General features: G+C 36.1%; 2 protein-coding genes across 3 annotated transcripts in view; both read left to right on the top strand.

Moving 5' to 3' along the window:
* eeig1b (estrogen-induced osteoclastogenesis regulator 1b) overlaps positions 1-14,744 on the top strand; it is a 33,008-nt gene extending 18,264 nt beyond the window's left edge. Inside the window, exons 4-13 of one of the 2 annotated variants that reach the window (XM_079419107.1) lie at positions 4,095-4,215; positions 4,656-4,685; positions 6,807-6,923; positions 7,462-7,508; positions 8,169-8,323; positions 8,521-8,628; positions 9,330-9,531; positions 9,643-9,764; positions 9,939-10,008; positions 12,137-14,744. In XM_079419107.1, the coding sequence (XP_079275233.1) occupies positions 4,095-4,215; positions 4,656-4,685; positions 6,807-6,923; positions 7,462-7,508; positions 8,169-8,323; positions 8,521-8,628; positions 9,330-9,531; positions 9,643-9,764; positions 9,939-10,008; positions 12,137-12,182 (1,018 nt within the window). In that variant the 3' untranslated portion in view covers positions 12,183-14,744. Of the gene's footprint in view, positions 1-4,094; positions 4,216-4,655; positions 4,686-6,806; positions 6,924-7,461; positions 7,509-8,168; positions 8,324-8,520; positions 8,662-9,329; positions 9,532-9,642; positions 9,765-9,938; positions 10,009-12,136 lie in introns of both variants that reach the window. The other variant, XM_079419106.1, reaches the window with a different exon arrangement.
* Positions 14,745-16,422: 1,678 nt separating this feature from the next.
* Positions 16,423-18,449, top strand: LOC306872008 (dolichol phosphate-mannose biosynthesis regulatory protein-like). Its single transcript, XM_079420321.1, has 4 exons — positions 16,423-16,483; positions 17,004-17,093; positions 17,276-17,378; positions 17,815-18,449. The coding sequence occupies exons 1-4, from the start codon at positions 16,478-16,480 to the stop codon at positions 17,868-17,870; spliced, it is 255 nt and encodes an 84-aa protein (XP_079276447.1). The 5' UTR covers positions 16,423-16,477; the 3' UTR covers positions 17,871-18,449.

Raw genomic sequence — 18,449 nt, 5'->3', positions numbered from 1 at the left:
TTATTGCTTCCCAGGTTACTCATACCACAGATTATCTTTCCCATCTGATGTGTGGTTAGTGACAAAAGCTTTGTACTGGCTCTTTTGAGAAGGGCTGTTGGAGCTGTGTTTGTGTGTGTATTTTAATGAATCCAGATGGAACCAGGGTTAACCTAAGCTCCAGTCAGGGGCTTTCTGAGTCACCCTGAGTACATAATATCTGAGAATATGTAGGATGCCACTTTACAGTGCATATCTGTACCTTTGGGTTCATGTATGTGTTTGTGAGTTTACTGCCACTGAGTCGTTCAGTGGCTGATTGTTATGTCTTTTGCAGGGCTTGACGCTTACCTATTCCCCAAGGAGCACATGTGCTCCTAAGTCAAAAAATTTAGGAGCGCATTAAAAACATTTAGGGGCGCAATGCAAATTTTTCTAATTAGGTGTTTTAGCTTAATAAGGGGATACAAAGAGACATTTACAAGCACCATTATTTAATTTATCAGAATACAGAAAGTACACAAGGTTCTTAAATAATTTTACTTCAGACACTATTTAATAGGCTAATTATGTAATTAGTTATAATCCTATTAAACTGTGTAGGTATAAAATTTTCACAATAATCATTGAAGCTTTTGTCACGGTATATGTTTTTGTTTTTAAATCACAATATATAATTTCTAAGTGAAAAAAAGTGTTGTCCTCCTAACAGGTTAAATAACTTTATTAAAGATAATTTACTAAAAGACTTTTATAAAAAATACATAAAAATTTAAAGTAAACAAGTGTTTCAAGATTAGAGTGCAAAAGATTGTTCAAATGAACGAAAGAACAATATAAGTAAGGTCCCATTTGTTAACATTAGTTAAAGCAGGTTAACATTAACTAAAAATGTGCAATAGCTAATTGTTGCAGTAGTTAATATTCTTTGTTAATGTTGATTTAATAAAAAATACAACTATGTTAGTTAATGTTAGCTCCATTGAATTATATTAAGACAACTTTTGATTTTATAATGTATTATTAAAAGTTGAAATTAAGATAGCATTATTAATAAATGCAGTCATTGTTTTTTTCATGTTAACTAATGGAGCTTGTGTTACTGAACAATAATAACGAATCAGTCGTTGATATATAGATAGGCCCACTGTTCTCTATTATAGATCAGATGGGCCATGTTTTAGCTTAGAAACAATGTTTGAAAATAAATAGCTCATTAAGTCTTTAAGTAAGAATTATTTGAGGCTATTGTGAAGACTAAAGCGAATATAAATATCTAAATGACTGTGAGTGTGAAACATTATTTACACAGTTTTAGGAAAATAGCGCAGCTGATTTGTTTACTGGGTTACCGGGGTAACGGCAGCGGCAGCGCCCTCTAGTGGCGAATGTGCGTCATTCAGCGCGTCTTCACTTTAACTCGCTCCGCTTTTCTTCTCATCTGTGCTCATTTAAATTAAACCGTTGCCTTTTTAAAGTTCTAAAGTAATCATATGAGGCTGCATCGCAATTTTTCCATAAATAAACAGAATAAATGAATACGTTTGTTATAGGCTACTGTATAAGTTAGGCTGTTTTGTATTTTGTTTTGTATTCGCACTTGTGCTCCTAAATACATTTTCCAGTTCGCACACATCTATTTTTAGTCGCAAATGCGAGTGAAATGCTCGCACTGTCGAGCCCTGTTTAGCCCTGTTTAATGTACCCTATGCAGACAAGCATTGTTTTTCATCCATCTTCAGTTTGATGTTTGTTGGTTGTGCACCATTCAGAACTAAATTGAGAATGCCTTTTTTAATTCTAATTAGTTTGCTGAATTTGAATTGAAGCTGTATCAATTATATTATATATTTATATATTCACATACTAAAGTTTGTACTTTTGGAATGCACTTCTCAAAGCACACAGCAGTTTTAAAATTCACATAAGGTATGGCTGTGTCATTTATGTTATGTTAACAAAGCTTCTTTTCTGGTAATAATAACCACAGATTTTGTTACTTATAAATGTAAAACAGTTTTTCCAAAAACCTATTAGGACTTTCTGAGGAAGCCTAAGGCCTTCTGCATTTCCTTGCAACCTAATGTGATGATTGAATAACCCTATAGGTATGTCCAGTCATCTTTTGCCACAGTGGTTTTGTGGGCTGTCAGTTGGACTTGTGACAATAGAACTTGAAGGAACAGGATATAAAATGTCAGCAAGGTTGTACCATTTAGCTAATCCATGGACTATTTGTGATTCACCATACTTTATTATTTTTTACAATGTTCATGTTTTATTATTCATGCTTTTTGAGGTCTGTTCTTTCAAAACTTAAGGATGAAAAATGCAATATTCTGCTCTCCTCTGATCTTCGGACCACCATGCAAGTCTTGATTTGATCTTTGAGTCATCCTCCAGCTGTGAGCTGACAGGCGCTTGAGTGTTTCAGAGGAACTTGTGAATGTCTGATGTCACTTAGAGAACAGGAAGGAAACACTTTCTCATTCAAATGAACAAAGCAATGGGATGTTCCTTAGAATCTGAAAGAACTGTAAGTCAGGGGCTGTAGCTGCAGACGTGTGTGTCATGTGGAGTGAGTTTAGAAGTCTTCCTAGTCTTCCTGAGTAGTTTGGTTCTCAATTTGCTTTGAAATGGGACAGATTTTCAGTTCGCTAACTAAATAACTAACTGTTTAGTCTGGGATGCTAAGTTATCAGACATATTTACTAGCTGAGTCAAATGTGACCTGTAGCCCATCAGCAGTTGGTGCGTGTGTGGTGTTGGTGGAGGGCCAGTCTGTTCAGGGTCACACTGGGGTAATACATGTGCCGTTATCCGCACTCATTTTCCCTGGTACGCCGGCGGATATCAGGGACAGATGCCTTGGCAACAAGCCCAGGGTAAATAAAGGACAGGAGGAGGCCATCAAATCTACCTCCAGGCACCATACAATATGAAGGATAACAGTGTGGAAACAGTCAGAGAGCTTTATCTAGTGAGACAGACACAACAGTGCTTAGTTTTGTGATTGCAGTGACTATATTAGGGGCAGGATAATGTTCCCAAAGAACTGTCACCTGTGTCCAGATTATCTAAAACATTGACGCTCCAGTCAAAATTGACTTGGAACACAAAAATAATAACAATCTCCAATTTTTACTCATTAACTACTTTTATTTTAATAGTCTTAAAACATTTCCAAAGTCGGTTCCTGTACTGAAAACGATGGATTTTTGTGATATGGATTTAATGCAATAAAAGCGTTAATGTTGAAACTTGGTCAGATTATCTGTGTAAGCATGTGAATTTGTGCATGTAGTTTCTGTGAATTCTATAAAGGCCTATATTTTTATTTAAGGTATGACAACATATAATTATGCTAGATTTTTCAAAGAATACTAGAGAATTTGATATGCACATTTAATGGGATTATTAAATAGTAACTCCAGTTGATATGAATAAATAAATAAAAACCAGCAAGGATAAACCACTGGCATCAAACGTCACCTTTTCAATATAAAATTAACACAATATTTGTTACTTTTTAAATTGAAATGAATATTTTGAGTTAAGAAAAAATCACCAACTAACAAATAAAGATAACTTTCACCTTCCATCCAGAATTTTTAAAAATGGTGGGGATGTAAGAGAGCGATACAGAGCATAAGAGCTGCAGGAATGGAGGATGATGAGAAGGAACATAACAGAAAGCGAAGGGAGAACATATTGACCCACTTTCATCAAAGAGGTCTGCAGAGATGAAAGGAGGAGAATGGTTCCTTTTGGCATTTCATACTGTACTGTACGTCTTCTTCTGCCACAGTCTAGCTTCGTTTGTGCCTGAAAGCTCAGCTGTGTTCTAATCTGATTCTTTAATGTTCTCATTTCCTGTTGTTTCACAAAGATGGACTGTTACGGTGAAGAGCGATTAGTCCCAGTAAATAGATTGCACAAGTTTTCAGCATCTCTGGCCAGACTTTCACAATAAAAGTCTGACCATGTTGTCCATTTGTTAATCGTCATGGAGTTCATTGTGTTGTTTGTTTTATTTATGGTCTCCTCAGCAATGTTTCACCAGCTGTCTCATAAAGATTTGTAATAACTCATTCTCTCTCTGTTTCTCTCCACAGGCAGGAGGTTCAGGAGAACTGTGTTCGCTGGCGAAAGAAGTTCTCCTTTGTGTGTAAGATGAGTGCCAGTCCTGCCACGGGGGTCCTGGACCCCTGCATTTGCCGAGTGTCTGTGCGTAAGGTTAGTCTTAAAGTCTTAATTTTAAGACACAATAAAATCATTCTGCTATCTTTTTACAGATCACATGGGTTGTATTATGTTCACTGACACTTACCTTCAGTCTTTGTTTTGAATATTAAATACAAATACTGGGTCTAGGACAAGGGTAAAACAATACAATTTAGACATATAAAAGGCATTTGAAGCAAAAATTTAAGATTGACTGCTGGAGATCTTGCTCAAAGTGAAATCTGAAAAAAAGAAAAACACACTTATCCCACTTAACAGAGATTGTGAAGGTATTCAGTGAGTTCAGATGTTTGGTTTACACTATACAAGATATCTGCTGTCTCATGATTTCCTTTGCTCTCATTACCCTTCACTCCTTTTGCCTCAGCGTCACCACACCAATAGCAAACATTGCATAACAAATAATCTCTCTGTCTCTTTTGTCCTTGCAGGAACTTAAAGGTGGAAAGACTTTTTCAAAGGTAAAGAGATTTCCCCTCATCCCTTTATTTTCTCTCGCATTCCCTCTCTTTTCTTTATCTCCATCTGATTGTTTCTTCCTCATGTACTGTCTATATTACACAATTTTTCTCACGCTCTGTGATACAAAAGGTCTGGAGGGGTTTTCCTTGGGGCTTTATATGTTTACAAACACAAATCTCTTGTGAGTTACATGCTTATATACGAGTATACATACTATACAACATGACACACAGGACATCACATGTGCAGGAAATACTGCATAAATATATAGGGTGTAATGCAGTGGGAGGTTAGTGTTAGGGATTCGGTGATCTGGTCTGGGCATGCCATAGACATGTGTTTCCACACCCTGAGAATCTCTAAACCACACAGTTATCATTGCTTGTACCACCCTATGTTAATTGCACAATAAATTCAAGCAATCACTGATAATAGACAATTTAAAGGCCCTTAATGTGATTATACATACACACACAGATATAGAGAGATAGATAGATAGATAGATTACTCAGATGTTTGGCCTGTTTGTGTGTGTAATGAGTTCCAGGAGGATGTTTTGTTTGGGAGTGTGTACATCCATGTCCTTTTTTATTCATTTACTGATCCCTTACATCCTGAGCGGGAGCACAGTGTCAAAACTGTATGCTGGCGCAGCAGAAGCAGGGAATGAGGGAGGTCAAATCAATGGACTGTAACCAGGAATAAGCGAGAAACACAGGAAGGAGGAGGTGGATATGACCTTTAAGATGAATTAAAGGGAACCTATGCCATGGCAGTTATTTGAATGCTACAGTACATTCAGTAATCTTATCAGTGTCATTGAACTGAAATGAGTTAACATGAATTTGCTAAAGGAAAATATTTTTGAATCCTGGAATCACATGGCAGTTGTCAGTCTCTGAATGAGCACTACAAACCAAGGTTGTCTGGAATAAACCACATAAACCTTTTAAGAACAGGAGTCATTTATATAAAGGAGAAGTGTGACAGTCACAGAGGAAACGGTTTGTGCTAAAGACAGCAGTGGAACAGCAAATATAGATAAGAAAGACCACAGACACATCCACAGATCTGTGAGAAGATGTGAAAATACTCTGATGTCTCAGTCTCTACTGCTTGTTATTGTCTACTTTTCAAGCAGGTGTATAGTTTGCAGGTTAGAGACCAGAGGCTAAACTCTATACCCAAGTTCCATAACACAAAACACTGCGCTAAATGATGTAAACCAGGCAAGCTGTTGATCATTTAGCTTATTAGAAACTAACATAATAGCAAGAAGAACAGTCTGACCCCAACATTTCATATTTGGCATAAGAAATTAGAAAAATATACAAGCATTTGTATTCCTCTAGAGGTTTATGTGATGACACACATGTGAATAATTATTAGCATTAATCCATGCAAACTAGTGAATAAATGTATTTGCAAAGGTTAATATATGATCATGTTCTGTTCTTATGGGTACAAAAATATATTAAAATTGATACAAAATTCTGTTCATGGGCAGTAAAAAATATTTCACAAACATATTTATGATGGGTTGTTATTTCACTCACTGTGGTATGATGATAAAACATATTGTGTGTGCATCTGTGCATTTGTCCCTTTATCCCTTGCTGTAATATCACACATCAATGATTTTTAAAGGCCAGCTAGTCACGTGCATCGGTGCTGACTTTATAGGGGGTTCATCCAATAAAGGAAATGGAAAGAATTATAGCTGCTACTGTTATATCATTAACCAAGGTTAATAGAATGTTTCAGGCAAGAACACGCTGCTGAGAAAGAAGAGTGCGAGAGGGAGATTGCAGATTAATGTATGAAGAAAGCAACAAGAATGCTTGCTGGAGAAACCTTTATCGAGTGAGAAACCAAGAGGGATTTCATGCATGACTGACACTGTCAGTTTCACATGCCTGTAGTTACATAAGAGAGCCCTTAAGTGTTAACCCTTTGCTTTCCTTTTTCCTGACTTATTCCTGGTGTCATGCTTATATATAAAGCTAATGGTTTAACTGTGGAAAACTGGAGAACTCACTCAAAAACCTGTTTGGAAGAGTTTAGAGCTAGATTTTCTTTTGTATGGCTGAGCTGAAGATAAAATCCTCTCTTGTTTCCAGCTGGGCTTTGCTGACCTCAACTTGGCGGAGTTTGCTGGTTCAGGCTCCACTGTTCGCTGCTGTATACTAGAGGGCTACGACACCAAGAACACTCGGCAGGACAACTCCATACTCAAAGTGAGTGTGTCTCTGTGTAACTGCTTGTGCATGTGGGTGTAAGCACTGTCCGTCTCTTATCTCTTTTCAGGACTGACACTACACATGTCCATTTTTATTGGCAGCAGTCCGACTGAAAGCTGAAACACTGCCTTTTTCATCTTTAAAAGGGCAAGAACCTCTTTCTCCGCATTAATCTTAGCACCTTCAGAGTTTGTTTACCATCGATACAAACATCGTCATCTAGAGTTTCTGCCCTGTGTGGGTGACATGTGACTGGTCAAACCATCTCATCAACCCACAGTCAGTCCCTGTCATGACAGCCTGACTGACTCACTGTCTTGTAGACATGTCAAGAGGGAAAATGTGAAGGGAAAAAGAACAGACAATTTATCAGAGATATTTTTGTGATTTTTTTTTTTCTCATTTTAAATCTAGATTTCATGTGTAGGTTCCCACAAGCAGACAGTTTTACCATCAAAATGCATTATGTTATGATATAGATATGGTTTTATATTTCACATCTTTTATTTTGTAATATTTTCATCTTCCTTCACAGGTTACCATTGGCATGACTCTTCTCTCTGGAGATCCCTGCTTTAAAACGTGAGTGTGTTGTATATTGTAGATTAACTTTGTGTTACTGAATTTAATGCTTCTTAATTAAAAAAAAAAAAATAGTTTTCAACCCTACTAAGACCCCTCTGCAGACTTCACGTGGGACCTCAAGATGATTTAAAATAAGACAAAACAAGATTTGAATTTTTGTTATTATTTCTCTCCCTTAACATCTTTTTGTTGTTGTTGTTGAAGAACCAGGGTTTTGAATATAAATTTTAAAAGTGTGTTTTCTATCCCTGGTAAAAGGTCATATAAATGAATAAACTCTTTTGTCTAGTAATGCCAAATTCTTAACACTTTTATCAGGTAGAAAAAATGAACAAATTTTCATAAAAATTCTTATTGTTAATTCGTATCCATTTATTCATGAGTGACTGAAAAATATCATGTTCAGCTATTAAAATGTCTGAGTTCTCAAATGTAATTAATTTTATATATCTATGGACGACTCTACTAGTTTTGTGGACAATGAGGAGCCTTGGGGTAAAAAAAAGGGCACTGTGCTTAGAAACTGTTGTTTAGTTCTCTTGATTCATGCTCAGTATAACACCCCTCTTGTTTATATTTGTAGGCAATGTGTAGAGAGAGCACAGGCTTTTATTGCTCCCTGATGATATCTAAACTTGTCTTTCGCCTCTTTGTCAGACCTGTGAGCACAGCGAAGACCATTGCCATTGCTGGGCAGGACCCCTCTCTGCAGCTGGACCGCAAGGGAGAGGGCACTGCTGACCACTCTGCACCGTCCCTCGGTGGCAGCACCCGCCGATCGGTCAAAAGCAGACCCTCTGTGAACAACTCTGGTAAGACCAACACACCTAAAGTAGACAATCTCTGAAATTGTGAAATTTGGAGAATGATAACAAGTAGAAAAATGCTTTACATTTACAATTGTATTAAAAATGCACAGTATTTTATGATGATTTTGTAACAACTGTTTGTGTTAGATATTTTGGGCTTTCTTAATGAATGGTGCTAACCTGAGAATGTTTGTTCTCAGGAGGACTTCAGGAGGGATTGGAGGAGAACCTGTCCAGTCCAGATGAGGTGTTTCACACAGGACATTCTCGCAACTCCAGCTTTGCCAGCCAACAGAGCAAAATCTCAGGTGGGACTCAGGGCACGATCAAAAGAGCATCAGGTACAGATTATAGCTGATTACAGTATAAAAAAACAACTTCAAACTACACTTCCATCTTCATTTAAAAATGATCTGAAATTAAATGTGTAATAGTTTAGATTTACAACTGAATAAATTCTTTAGCAATTTAGAATATGATACAGGAGCCAAGAGTAAGAGATTTTTGTGTTCTAAAATCACAATTTATTGAGAGTAAATTTCACTTGAAAGTGAGTGTAATTTTTCATTTGCATACACTGGTCGGTAATCGGCTTTTAATGTTTTAAGAGAAGTATCTTATTCTCTCTCAATTTGAACAAATACAGAAAACGGTTATTTTAAATTGTAATAATATTTCATAATATTACTGTTTTTACTATTTGAAAATATTTTAATGTAATTGTAATAAGAATAGTGTTTATTTCAAATATAAATCTTTTGTAATGTCTTTACTGTCACTTTTTCATCAATTTAGTGTATCCTTGTCTGAATATGAATTTCTTTTAAAAAAAAAAAACTTTGAACTGTAGTGTATTTATTGATCAAAACCTAAGAGGCTGAAAAGTAAAAGTGAAAATTAAATTCTTACATTCTATTGAACAATTTTCTTTCTTTCACAATACTGCTTATTATGATCACAAGAACTGCTGCTCACTCTGTCTTGTGGGATGTGCTTGTCCTCCATGCAGGCTACAGTACAGAGCACTCTCACTCCTCCAGCCTGACAGATCTGTCCCAGCACCGGCGGAACACCTCCACCAGCAGCAGCAACACATCAGGAGGAACATCTACAACTATCGAGTGCCCTGTAGAGCCGGAGAAAGAAGTGGTAAAACCGGAGAGACCCCCACGTCCCCCAAGACCTGCTCTGCCCCCAAACAGACCCTCGAGGTGGGGAGTCACCAGCAACACCAAGATACTAAAAGACTTTGTTGTTTTATGTTGAATCACAAGCAAAAATGGCATGTAGTTAAGATAAGAAGCATCTATATATCTATGCAGGAGAAAGAAGGACTCTGTGGAGAACCATCCCACATGGGTGGACGACACACGCATTGATGCAGATGATATTGTGGAGAAGATCGTGCAGAGTCAGAACTTTGCGGATGTCAGCAACAATGAAGGTGTGTTGAGAAAAAAAATTGGTAGTAGTATTAGTAGTAATATTAACTATTTAGCACCATTAGTTCCTCTTAAGCTTTGATTACTGATACATATAAGAGGGTTTTACCCACTTGTGAAGCTTTCACATCACTAAAGCTGATCATTTTGTCGCTCTTTCTTTTGTCACTTCACAGACAGCAATTTAACACTGTTCATCAGTAGGGATGGTACCACAGCATTAAGTGGCATACAGCTTGTCAACAGGTAAACTGGTGCTCTTTTAATTTAGTGTTCTGGTTATAAATTTACAAAGTATGAATTTAATTATGGTAACACTTTATTTTGATAGTCCACTTTAGACATTCTACTAACAGTAAGTAACTTTGCAACTTCATGTCAACTAGCAGTCATTAGAGTATTAGTAGACTGTCTGTTTAATATCTTTTAACACTTTATTTTGATGGGTCCACAACATACTGAGTATTAGAAACTTAGCGAGTATATGTAAAAATATTTTTACGGTATATTTATACTATCAGTAGAAAGTTTGGGGTCTGTAAGATTTTGTTGTTCATGTTTTTAAAAACATTTTTAATAAATCTGTTTTCCTCTTATGTGCACCAAGGCTGAATTTATTTTTTCAGAAATTCAGTTATATCATGAGACATTCTAGCAATTTTAAAATCTCTGTTTTCTGCTTTAACATGGTTTAAATGTACAAACCCGATTCCAAAAAAGTTGGGACACTGTACAAATTGTGAATAAAAACATGTGGAAGTTTCAAATTTCAATATTTTATTCAGAATACAACATAGATGACATATCAAATGTTTAAACTGAGAAAATGTATAATTTTAAGGGAAAAATAAGTTTATTTTAAATTTTATTTTATCAAAAAAGTTGGGACAAGGCCATGTTTACCACTGTGTGGCATCCCCTCTTCTTTTTATAACAGTCTGCAAACGTCTGGGGACTGAGGAGACAAGTTGCTCAAGTTTAGGAATAGGAATGTTGTCCCATTCTTGTCTAATACAGGCTTCTAGTTGCTCAACTGTCTTAGGTCTTCTTTGTCGCATCTTCCTCTTTATGATGCGCCAAATGTTTTCTATGGGTGAAAGATCTGGACTGCAGGCTGGCCATTTCAGTACCCGGATCCTCCTTCTACGCAGCCATGATGTTTTAATTGATGCAGTATGTGGTCTGGTATTGTCATGTTGGAAAATGCAAGGTCTTCCCTGAAAGAGACAACGTCTGGATGGGAGCATATGTTGTTCTAGAACTTGGATATACCTTTCAGCATTGATGGTGCCTTTCCAGATGTGTAAGCTGCCCATGCCACACGCACTCATGCAACCCCATACCATCAGAGATGCAGGCTTCTGAACTGAGCGCTGATAACAACTTGGGTTGTCCTTGTCCTCTTTAGTCCGGATGACATGGCGTCCCAATTTTCCAAAAAGAACTTCAAATTTTGATTCGTCTGACCACAGAACAGTTTTCCACTTTGCCACAGTCCATTTTAAATAAGCCTTGGCCCAGAGAAAACGCCTGCGCTTCTGGATCATGTTTAGATATGGCTTCTTTTTTGACCTACAGAGTTTTAGCCGGCAACGGCGAATGGCACGGTGGATTGTGTTCACCGACAATGTTTTCTGGAAGTATTCCTGAGCCCATGTTGTGATTTCCATTACAGTAGCATTCCTGTATGTGATGCAGTGCCGTCTAAGGGCCCGAAGATCACGGGCATCCAGTATGGTTTTCCGGCCTTGACCCTTACGCACAGAGATTGTTCCAGATTCTCTGAATCTTTGGGTGATATTATGCACTGTAGATGATGATAACTTCAAACTCTTTGCAATTTTTCTCTGAGAAACTCCTTTCTGATATTGTTCCACTATTTTTCGCCACAGCATTGGGGGAATTGGTGATCCTCTTGCCATCTTGACTTCTGAGAGACACTGCCACTCTGAGAGGCTCTTTTTATACCCAATCATGTTGCCAATTGACCTAATAAGTTGCAAATTGGTCCTCCAGCTGTTCCTTATATGTACATTTAACTTTTCCGGCCTCTTATTGCTACCTGTCCCAACTTTTTTGGAATGTGTAGCTCTCATGAAATCCAAAATGAGCCAATATTTGGCATGACATTTCAAAATGTCTCACTTTCAACATTTGATATGTTATCTATATTCTATTGTGAATAAAATATAAGTTTATGAGATTTGTAAATTATTGCATTTCTTTTTTATTCGTAATTTGTACAGTGTCCCAACTTTTTTGGAATCGGGTTTGTAATTCATTCCTGAGTTGGCAAAGCTGAGTTTTCAGTAGTGTATTTTGTATTTGACTATTATAATATCATGTGTGATATGTTTCTTTTATTCTTTGGCAGGGTGTCTGCGGGTGTTTTTGAACCGGTGGTGATTGAGAGCCATTAGATCTCTGAGGCCACAGCAGATATTCTCTCACACAGCCACTGCCTTTTTAATATTTTGAAATGATGGAGAGAGCAAGACAGGGACTGTATGTGGGCACCTGACTTCACAACTTGCTCCTCTTATGGGTCTGATGTATTACTCGCCTATTACAACCGTAACGCCCTAATCATGCATTACATTTGCTGAAAAAACGGTGGGTACGTCCATTGTTTGAATGAATTAATCATAAATATGATTACAACGGATTACAAACTACTTGAAATGCCTTAAGAAATGAGGCAAGATGGGAGCTTCAGTCTAACACTGTGAAATATGAGGGCAGTCCAAAGGTTTTAGAAAGAAAATTTAGTTCAATGTTATATTCAAATTTAAAATCCCATTAGCCTGTGATAAACATGGATTAATACACATGAAATCATGTATGGCTGGCCATACAAATATGTCAGAGGCAAAGAAAACAGTTAAGCTATTTCCCCACATAGCCACTTTCAGTATCACACACTTATAAGGTTGGCCGTAGTTTGCTTACAAATGTTCCAGCTGGACTGGTGAAGATGAAATACATAAATATACTTTACTGCCCCCTCTTTTTCTCTTTCTCTAAGTAAAAGTCCCAGTGTATTTCTAACTTCGTCTGTCAGTATTTCAGTTTATTTCACATTTCTAATCTTTCACTTTGCTGCTGGATTCAGCTTTGAATATTTGTGTGACTGTGAGTTTTGGCTCTGACAGCACAGCGGTGCACACAGCACAACAGCACAGCCAAGTCATTTGTGGGATTCTCTCACTAGGGTCTTGTCTTTATCAAAATAGCCATATCCAGTGAGATCCTGCATTGTGCAGCTAAAATATAAAGTAAGAGCAAATGATTGGGAGAGTTCTTGTAAGACACCACTGAATAATTCCATTGTTTGTAGGCTAGATCAGAGACAGTGACTCATAGTCACACGTCTGTCCTTGGCGAACGCCTCTGTGTTTCTGACCGGCACCTGGAGTGCAATAGGAAACAGTGTACAATAGACATGACAGTGAAGTAGAGAGAACGGAAGGCCCAGTTTTCTGTGTTTCTCTGTCATGTACTGCTTGTTTGTCATCTAATTAGCTATTCATGATCTTTGTCAAGGAGATGAATCTTTCTCAGTTGATCTGAGAGCATTCACCACATTAAAGACTGACGTTTTGTTTTTTTGTCAGTTGCGAGAAAAGTGCAATGTGGGCCTGTTGTTTTATAAAAGCCCATTTTAATGAGTTCTTTCAGGGAATTGAGCCCTGAAACATTTCACCTGTCCAGTGGCTTAAAATTAGACGTTTAAACAGAATCACTGTTCATTACTAATACTAGAGAGGTGAGAGTTAGTTACATTCACATTCATATTAATTAACGTTCTTGTTCTTCACGCCATTAAAAAACGAATCTGTGGCATGATCCAGCTGATTCTCTACAGGATTATTATGTAACACTAACTTTCAAAGGGCTAAACGTACAGTATGATAATTATGTGGCCTGGTAAAGCCTAGTGTTCTGGATGTTTCTGCTTAGCTAGTATAAAGGGATTCTCTGAAGACTCTGAACAATGTATCTAATTGTTTACTCTTTGTAGCTTTCATCTACTCTTACACAAAAAAGCTATTAGCAACTAAGAACAATAACTCTATCCTGTCATCTTTATTTTCGAGCCGGCGGGCTGGTTCACTGGAATCAATTTCAGGGGGATTTTCCCCTCAACCTTGATGTCAAATAATTCTGTAAAGTTTAACATTTGTGGTGAAATAATGACCATCTGTGGTTCTTGTTCTTTCTCTCTTCTCTCTCTTTGTCTTACAAACACTTTTGTAATGATTTTAGTGATAATTGACTGTAATCTGTGATCTTTCTAATGCAGAAGAGTATATATATATATATTAAGATGCTGTTGAAGGGAGCAGACTGGGGTCTGTATACAAAAGTTAGAAGCAAGAGGGTTGATGTTGGTTTTTTTGTACATTTCAGTAATCTGGAGCTTTTGTTCTCCTTAAAAATAAGGTTGTTTAATCAATGCGTGCATGTTAATTTATTTATATATAAAATAAATATTGTTTTAAATATGGTTTGAACAGCACAGGCTCCAGGATACTGAAACCTCAGATGATAGATATATGTAAAGTTCACTACAACAGCACTTAAATACTGATGCCTCTCACACATTCTCCACAATGTCGATCTTAATTTCTCCTGTACTATCGTAAAAGATGAAAGCTATGCACTTACAGAGAGCTTGCCATGCATATTAATGACAGCAACATTCATAAAGTGAAATATAGGCTTTCTGGAGATTTCTTTAAAAATTTACCACTAAAGTACTATGGAAATGAATTTATTTTTCTGATTGTGACAAATATTTATATATAAGAAATGTGGTGTTGCTCCAAAGTTTTCTTGGTCTTTTGTTTGGTTTCATGGAGAGGATACTTTCTAATGATGGACCGGAACTATATTTCTACACTCAAATGTGAATGTTTCTTTCTTTAATGCAGGTTATCTGTATGTATTATTTGGGGGAAATAAAGTTAATGTTGGGTTATAAATAATAATCTTTGTTGTGTGATTTATTTAACATCCAGCTCCGATTCTTGTGAAGTATGCTTTTTTTATTGCTAGTGGGTGATTCTATAATTGGAGATACATTTGGCATTTCAGAAAGTTAAGAAAGTTTCACTTACAGAATTTTTTTCCAGTATCTTATTGAAAGCATATTAAATGAATAATTTAGTGCTTGCCAAACACAAATTACTTTGTTTTTTTACTTTTAATGATACATAATAACTTTATGGTATTGTTTGTCAACTCTGTTACGGCCAAATTAGGCAATGTGCAGAAATAACGATAAATCATAACCGGACAAATCCTTCTCGTTTCATTAGACAAACAGTCCTTACATTCCAACACTCAAAAGAGAGATAATATTTCACCTATGTATACCTTAAAAATGAAAAAAATACCTATGTCTTCACAGAACTGTCCACTTGGAGCAAGTATTTTTCATCCGGAAATGTATTATATACAATATCCAGTAAAAAAAAAAAGAAATGTTGTTGAAATATTATAAAGGTGCAACAATATCTCAATAATGTTTATGAGATTTTAAACATTTTTATAGTTTTTTTTTGTGAAAAAAGTTCATAAACCGAGTTGACCCTTTAAGTAACACAATTGTAAAGTAACAGAATTGACAGAATGATCCAGTGGACTGTCAATTCTGTTACACTATTGTCAGCATTGTTATTCTACCTTGGTAACAGAGTTGACCCTTTTATTTTATTTTTGCCAAAAACTCCACTTGCTGGCATAAATGTTAAGAGCACATTACACTAATGAAAACATGATTATAAGACCTTTAAGTAACCCAGTGTTCAGCGCTTCAGATCTTAACAGTGAGGGAAAGTGACATCATTTCCTGTATCTTACATAATTTAAAGGGAAAATATGGTACGGTAACAGTGTTGATGCAAGATTTATGGACACATTTCTTTTTAAGAAAATAATTTAATGTTGTAGAATTAAGTAAGTGACTATTTAGGGCTTTTATAAATAAAATGAACAAAATGTTACCAAAAGAAAAGTACTATAAAACATTTTTGATACATGATGGAAAAAATACACTGTGAAATTGTGATTTTCCAGCCATTTAAAGCACTTTTTAAATAATTATATTGTTATGGACTGTAACATCTTGTAATTCATAATGAGTAACAAATTATTAAAATAATACAAAAATATAACCATTTGAAAAAAAAAAGCTAAAAAAAATGATGACTTCGGACACCAAATGTACCCGCAATTATAGAATGACTTACACTGAAGTAATGAAGCTGAAGCTAAATATAATAGGTCTACAAACTGTCCTATTTTGCTCAGTCTTAACTTAGCTGACTAAATTAGTTCCTTTGATAGTTTAACTATTAAACAAGATAACCATGATAGTCGAGTATATTCTTGAATAGAGTCTTGAATCTGCTGCAGGAGGACTGCTGTAGCTCGGTCATAATTCCCGCTCTCTGCTACAAAAAGTTCATATGTTAATATGAGATGTGCATTTAGCGCGGCTTTTAACCAGTAATTATCTGTCTTTGAGCGCCCTCGTGTGCTGGAAATTTTTGATAGATTTAAAAAAAAAAAAAAAAAAAAACTACAATACCCAGCACAAAAAACTACAATACCCAGCACAAAACTACAATACTCAGCACAACTTCCGTTGTTCGTAGGAAGTACATTTCAGAATCAGGACAGTTTGGTTTCATGCGGAAGTGACACGTTCATGATGGTAAGATTGTATGTAATAGACGTGGAAGTGTTATGTTTTTTCCCTCGTTTGCTTGTATATGTATTAATATTATGCCTAATTTTAGGTCGCCGCGTTGTTCCTGGTTGTTAACTGTCCAGTTTTCTAGTTAATATGATTAATAAGCAACACGAGTTGCACGCCGTGGTCCGTATTTAGGCGACATAGAATAATTCACCAATAAAAGAATAGTTCTTATTTATACATTTAAATGTATTTGTTCATTAGTGCTTCTTTGTTCGTTGCTTTATGACAGCTAATGAATAGACGTAGTGTCCCTTCATAAACACACTATAAATGTGAATCTTTAAAACACATCATTTGTTTCTTTCAGTGTGGAGTATAGAAGTTAATAAAAGACCATATTAATTCCTCAAATTAAATATTTATTTGTTTAAATATGTTGTGTTTATCATCATATGCTTGCATTTTATTTGAAATGAGTTAAATGTAATTTGCACTTTTAGGTTATATCTAAGCTCTAAAATCAATTTCTTTTCAGGCAACAGGAGCAGATCAAGCTGTTGGTTTTGGGCTTGTTGGTTTTAGTCTGTTGCTGTTTACGTATTACACCATTTGGGTCATAATCTTGGTAAGTGAGTGTGTATGTATGTGTATTTAATCCTTAAACTTTAACAACATTTAAATGAGATGAATTTGTTTTGCAGTTTTCCAAATTGATATGACACCCATAACATGCTTTGTTTCATATGCTACTGAAAAAAATACCGAAGTGATCAAACACCAATGCAGACTCTTCTGCCCTTGTTCCAGCCGTTTGTAGACAGTGACCATGTGATCCACAGCTATTTTCTTCCACGAGAATATTCAGTCATACTTCCTGGAGTTGCAGCATTAATCCTCTTACTTTTTGTTGGTAAGCAAGCAATCCATCAACATAATGTTAGTAGTATATCAAGTTCAAAATGTTTGTAATTATATCCAAACCCCTTCCGAACAGCTGAGACAAACACATCTTTCAAGAAGTTCAGAAGACGCACCTCTTCTGCAAGCACTTAACCACCTCACACCCATAAACCAATGCACTTACACACAAAAAGCACTCAATACTCCTCTTTTCTAACTTGCTTCCTAATCTAGTTGGAAACTTGAATTGTATATTGTGAATAATGTGACTCATTGACAAATTGCTTTTGTTCCTCTTTGGATAAAAGCATCTGATAAATGCGTTAATGTAATGTAAATACATCAATGCAACCATATTTTGTACAGTTAAAAAAAAAAAAAACTTCTGGTTTTTCATTTTCTCTGTCTACTCTAGTGACCAAATGTACCCTCGTTGTGTTTTTCAGGCACCTTCATAGGGGTGGTAACATGGAAGAATCGAAAACCTAAGAAAGTTGATTAAGACTCCAGGTTGTTGTGATTCATCTGGTCACTGTGTGGATTTCACTCATGCACCACTTCCTGTACATAGCCATGTGAAGATCAACTCCAAAGCTGCTCTCCTGGATTCCAGTTATTAGACATGTTTAGGTGGTTCTTAAAATAAACAACAAAATAGATTTCCTTAATAGCCAAAGCAGTACTGAACATGTAGCTGTATAGTAGGCTGTTTGAGCTTAAATGGCCACAACCTTGACTGAAGACCACACTACCTTGACGGGAATTCTTTCCATAGTCAGGGAGAAAAAAAGCAAATAATACGTGAGGTTCACATTTTAGGCACCTAAGAGATGGGGTAGATAAATGTATAGTGTGTATCTGGAAGACATCTAAATGGAATATGGGATTTTTCTTGTTTAGTTATGCTTTGTTGTTTATGTTGAGGGGATTCAGCTGTTCTTTTATGTTGTAAAAAGATGTATTTATAAACTGGAGTGCTTGCTTTTAGCAGCAAAATAATTCAGGACAACAGTCTATAAAGAATGAGAAAGATAAATTTTTGTAATATAAACAATCCCACATTAAAATGAATAGAAATATG

This window comes from Barbus barbus (assembly GCF_936440315.1).
Source record: "Barbus barbus genome assembly, chromosome: 6".
NCBI classification, from domain to species: domain Eukaryota; kingdom Metazoa; phylum Chordata; class Actinopteri; order Cypriniformes; family Cyprinidae; genus Barbus; species Barbus barbus.
Note: the sequence above shows the minus strand (reverse complement) of the source record. Positions and strands in the feature narration are given on the sequence as shown.

Coding starts and splice junctions, on each gene's coding strand:
- LOC306872008 (XM_079420321.1), top strand. Junction 17,094..17,275: donor CCATTTGGGTCATAATCTTG/GTAAGTGAGTGT, acceptor CCCTTGTTCCAG/CCGTTTGTAGACAGTGACCA. Junction 17,379..17,814: donor AATCCTCTTACTTTTTGTTG/GTAAGCAAGCAA, acceptor TGTGTTTTTCAG/GCACCTTCATAGGGGTGGTA.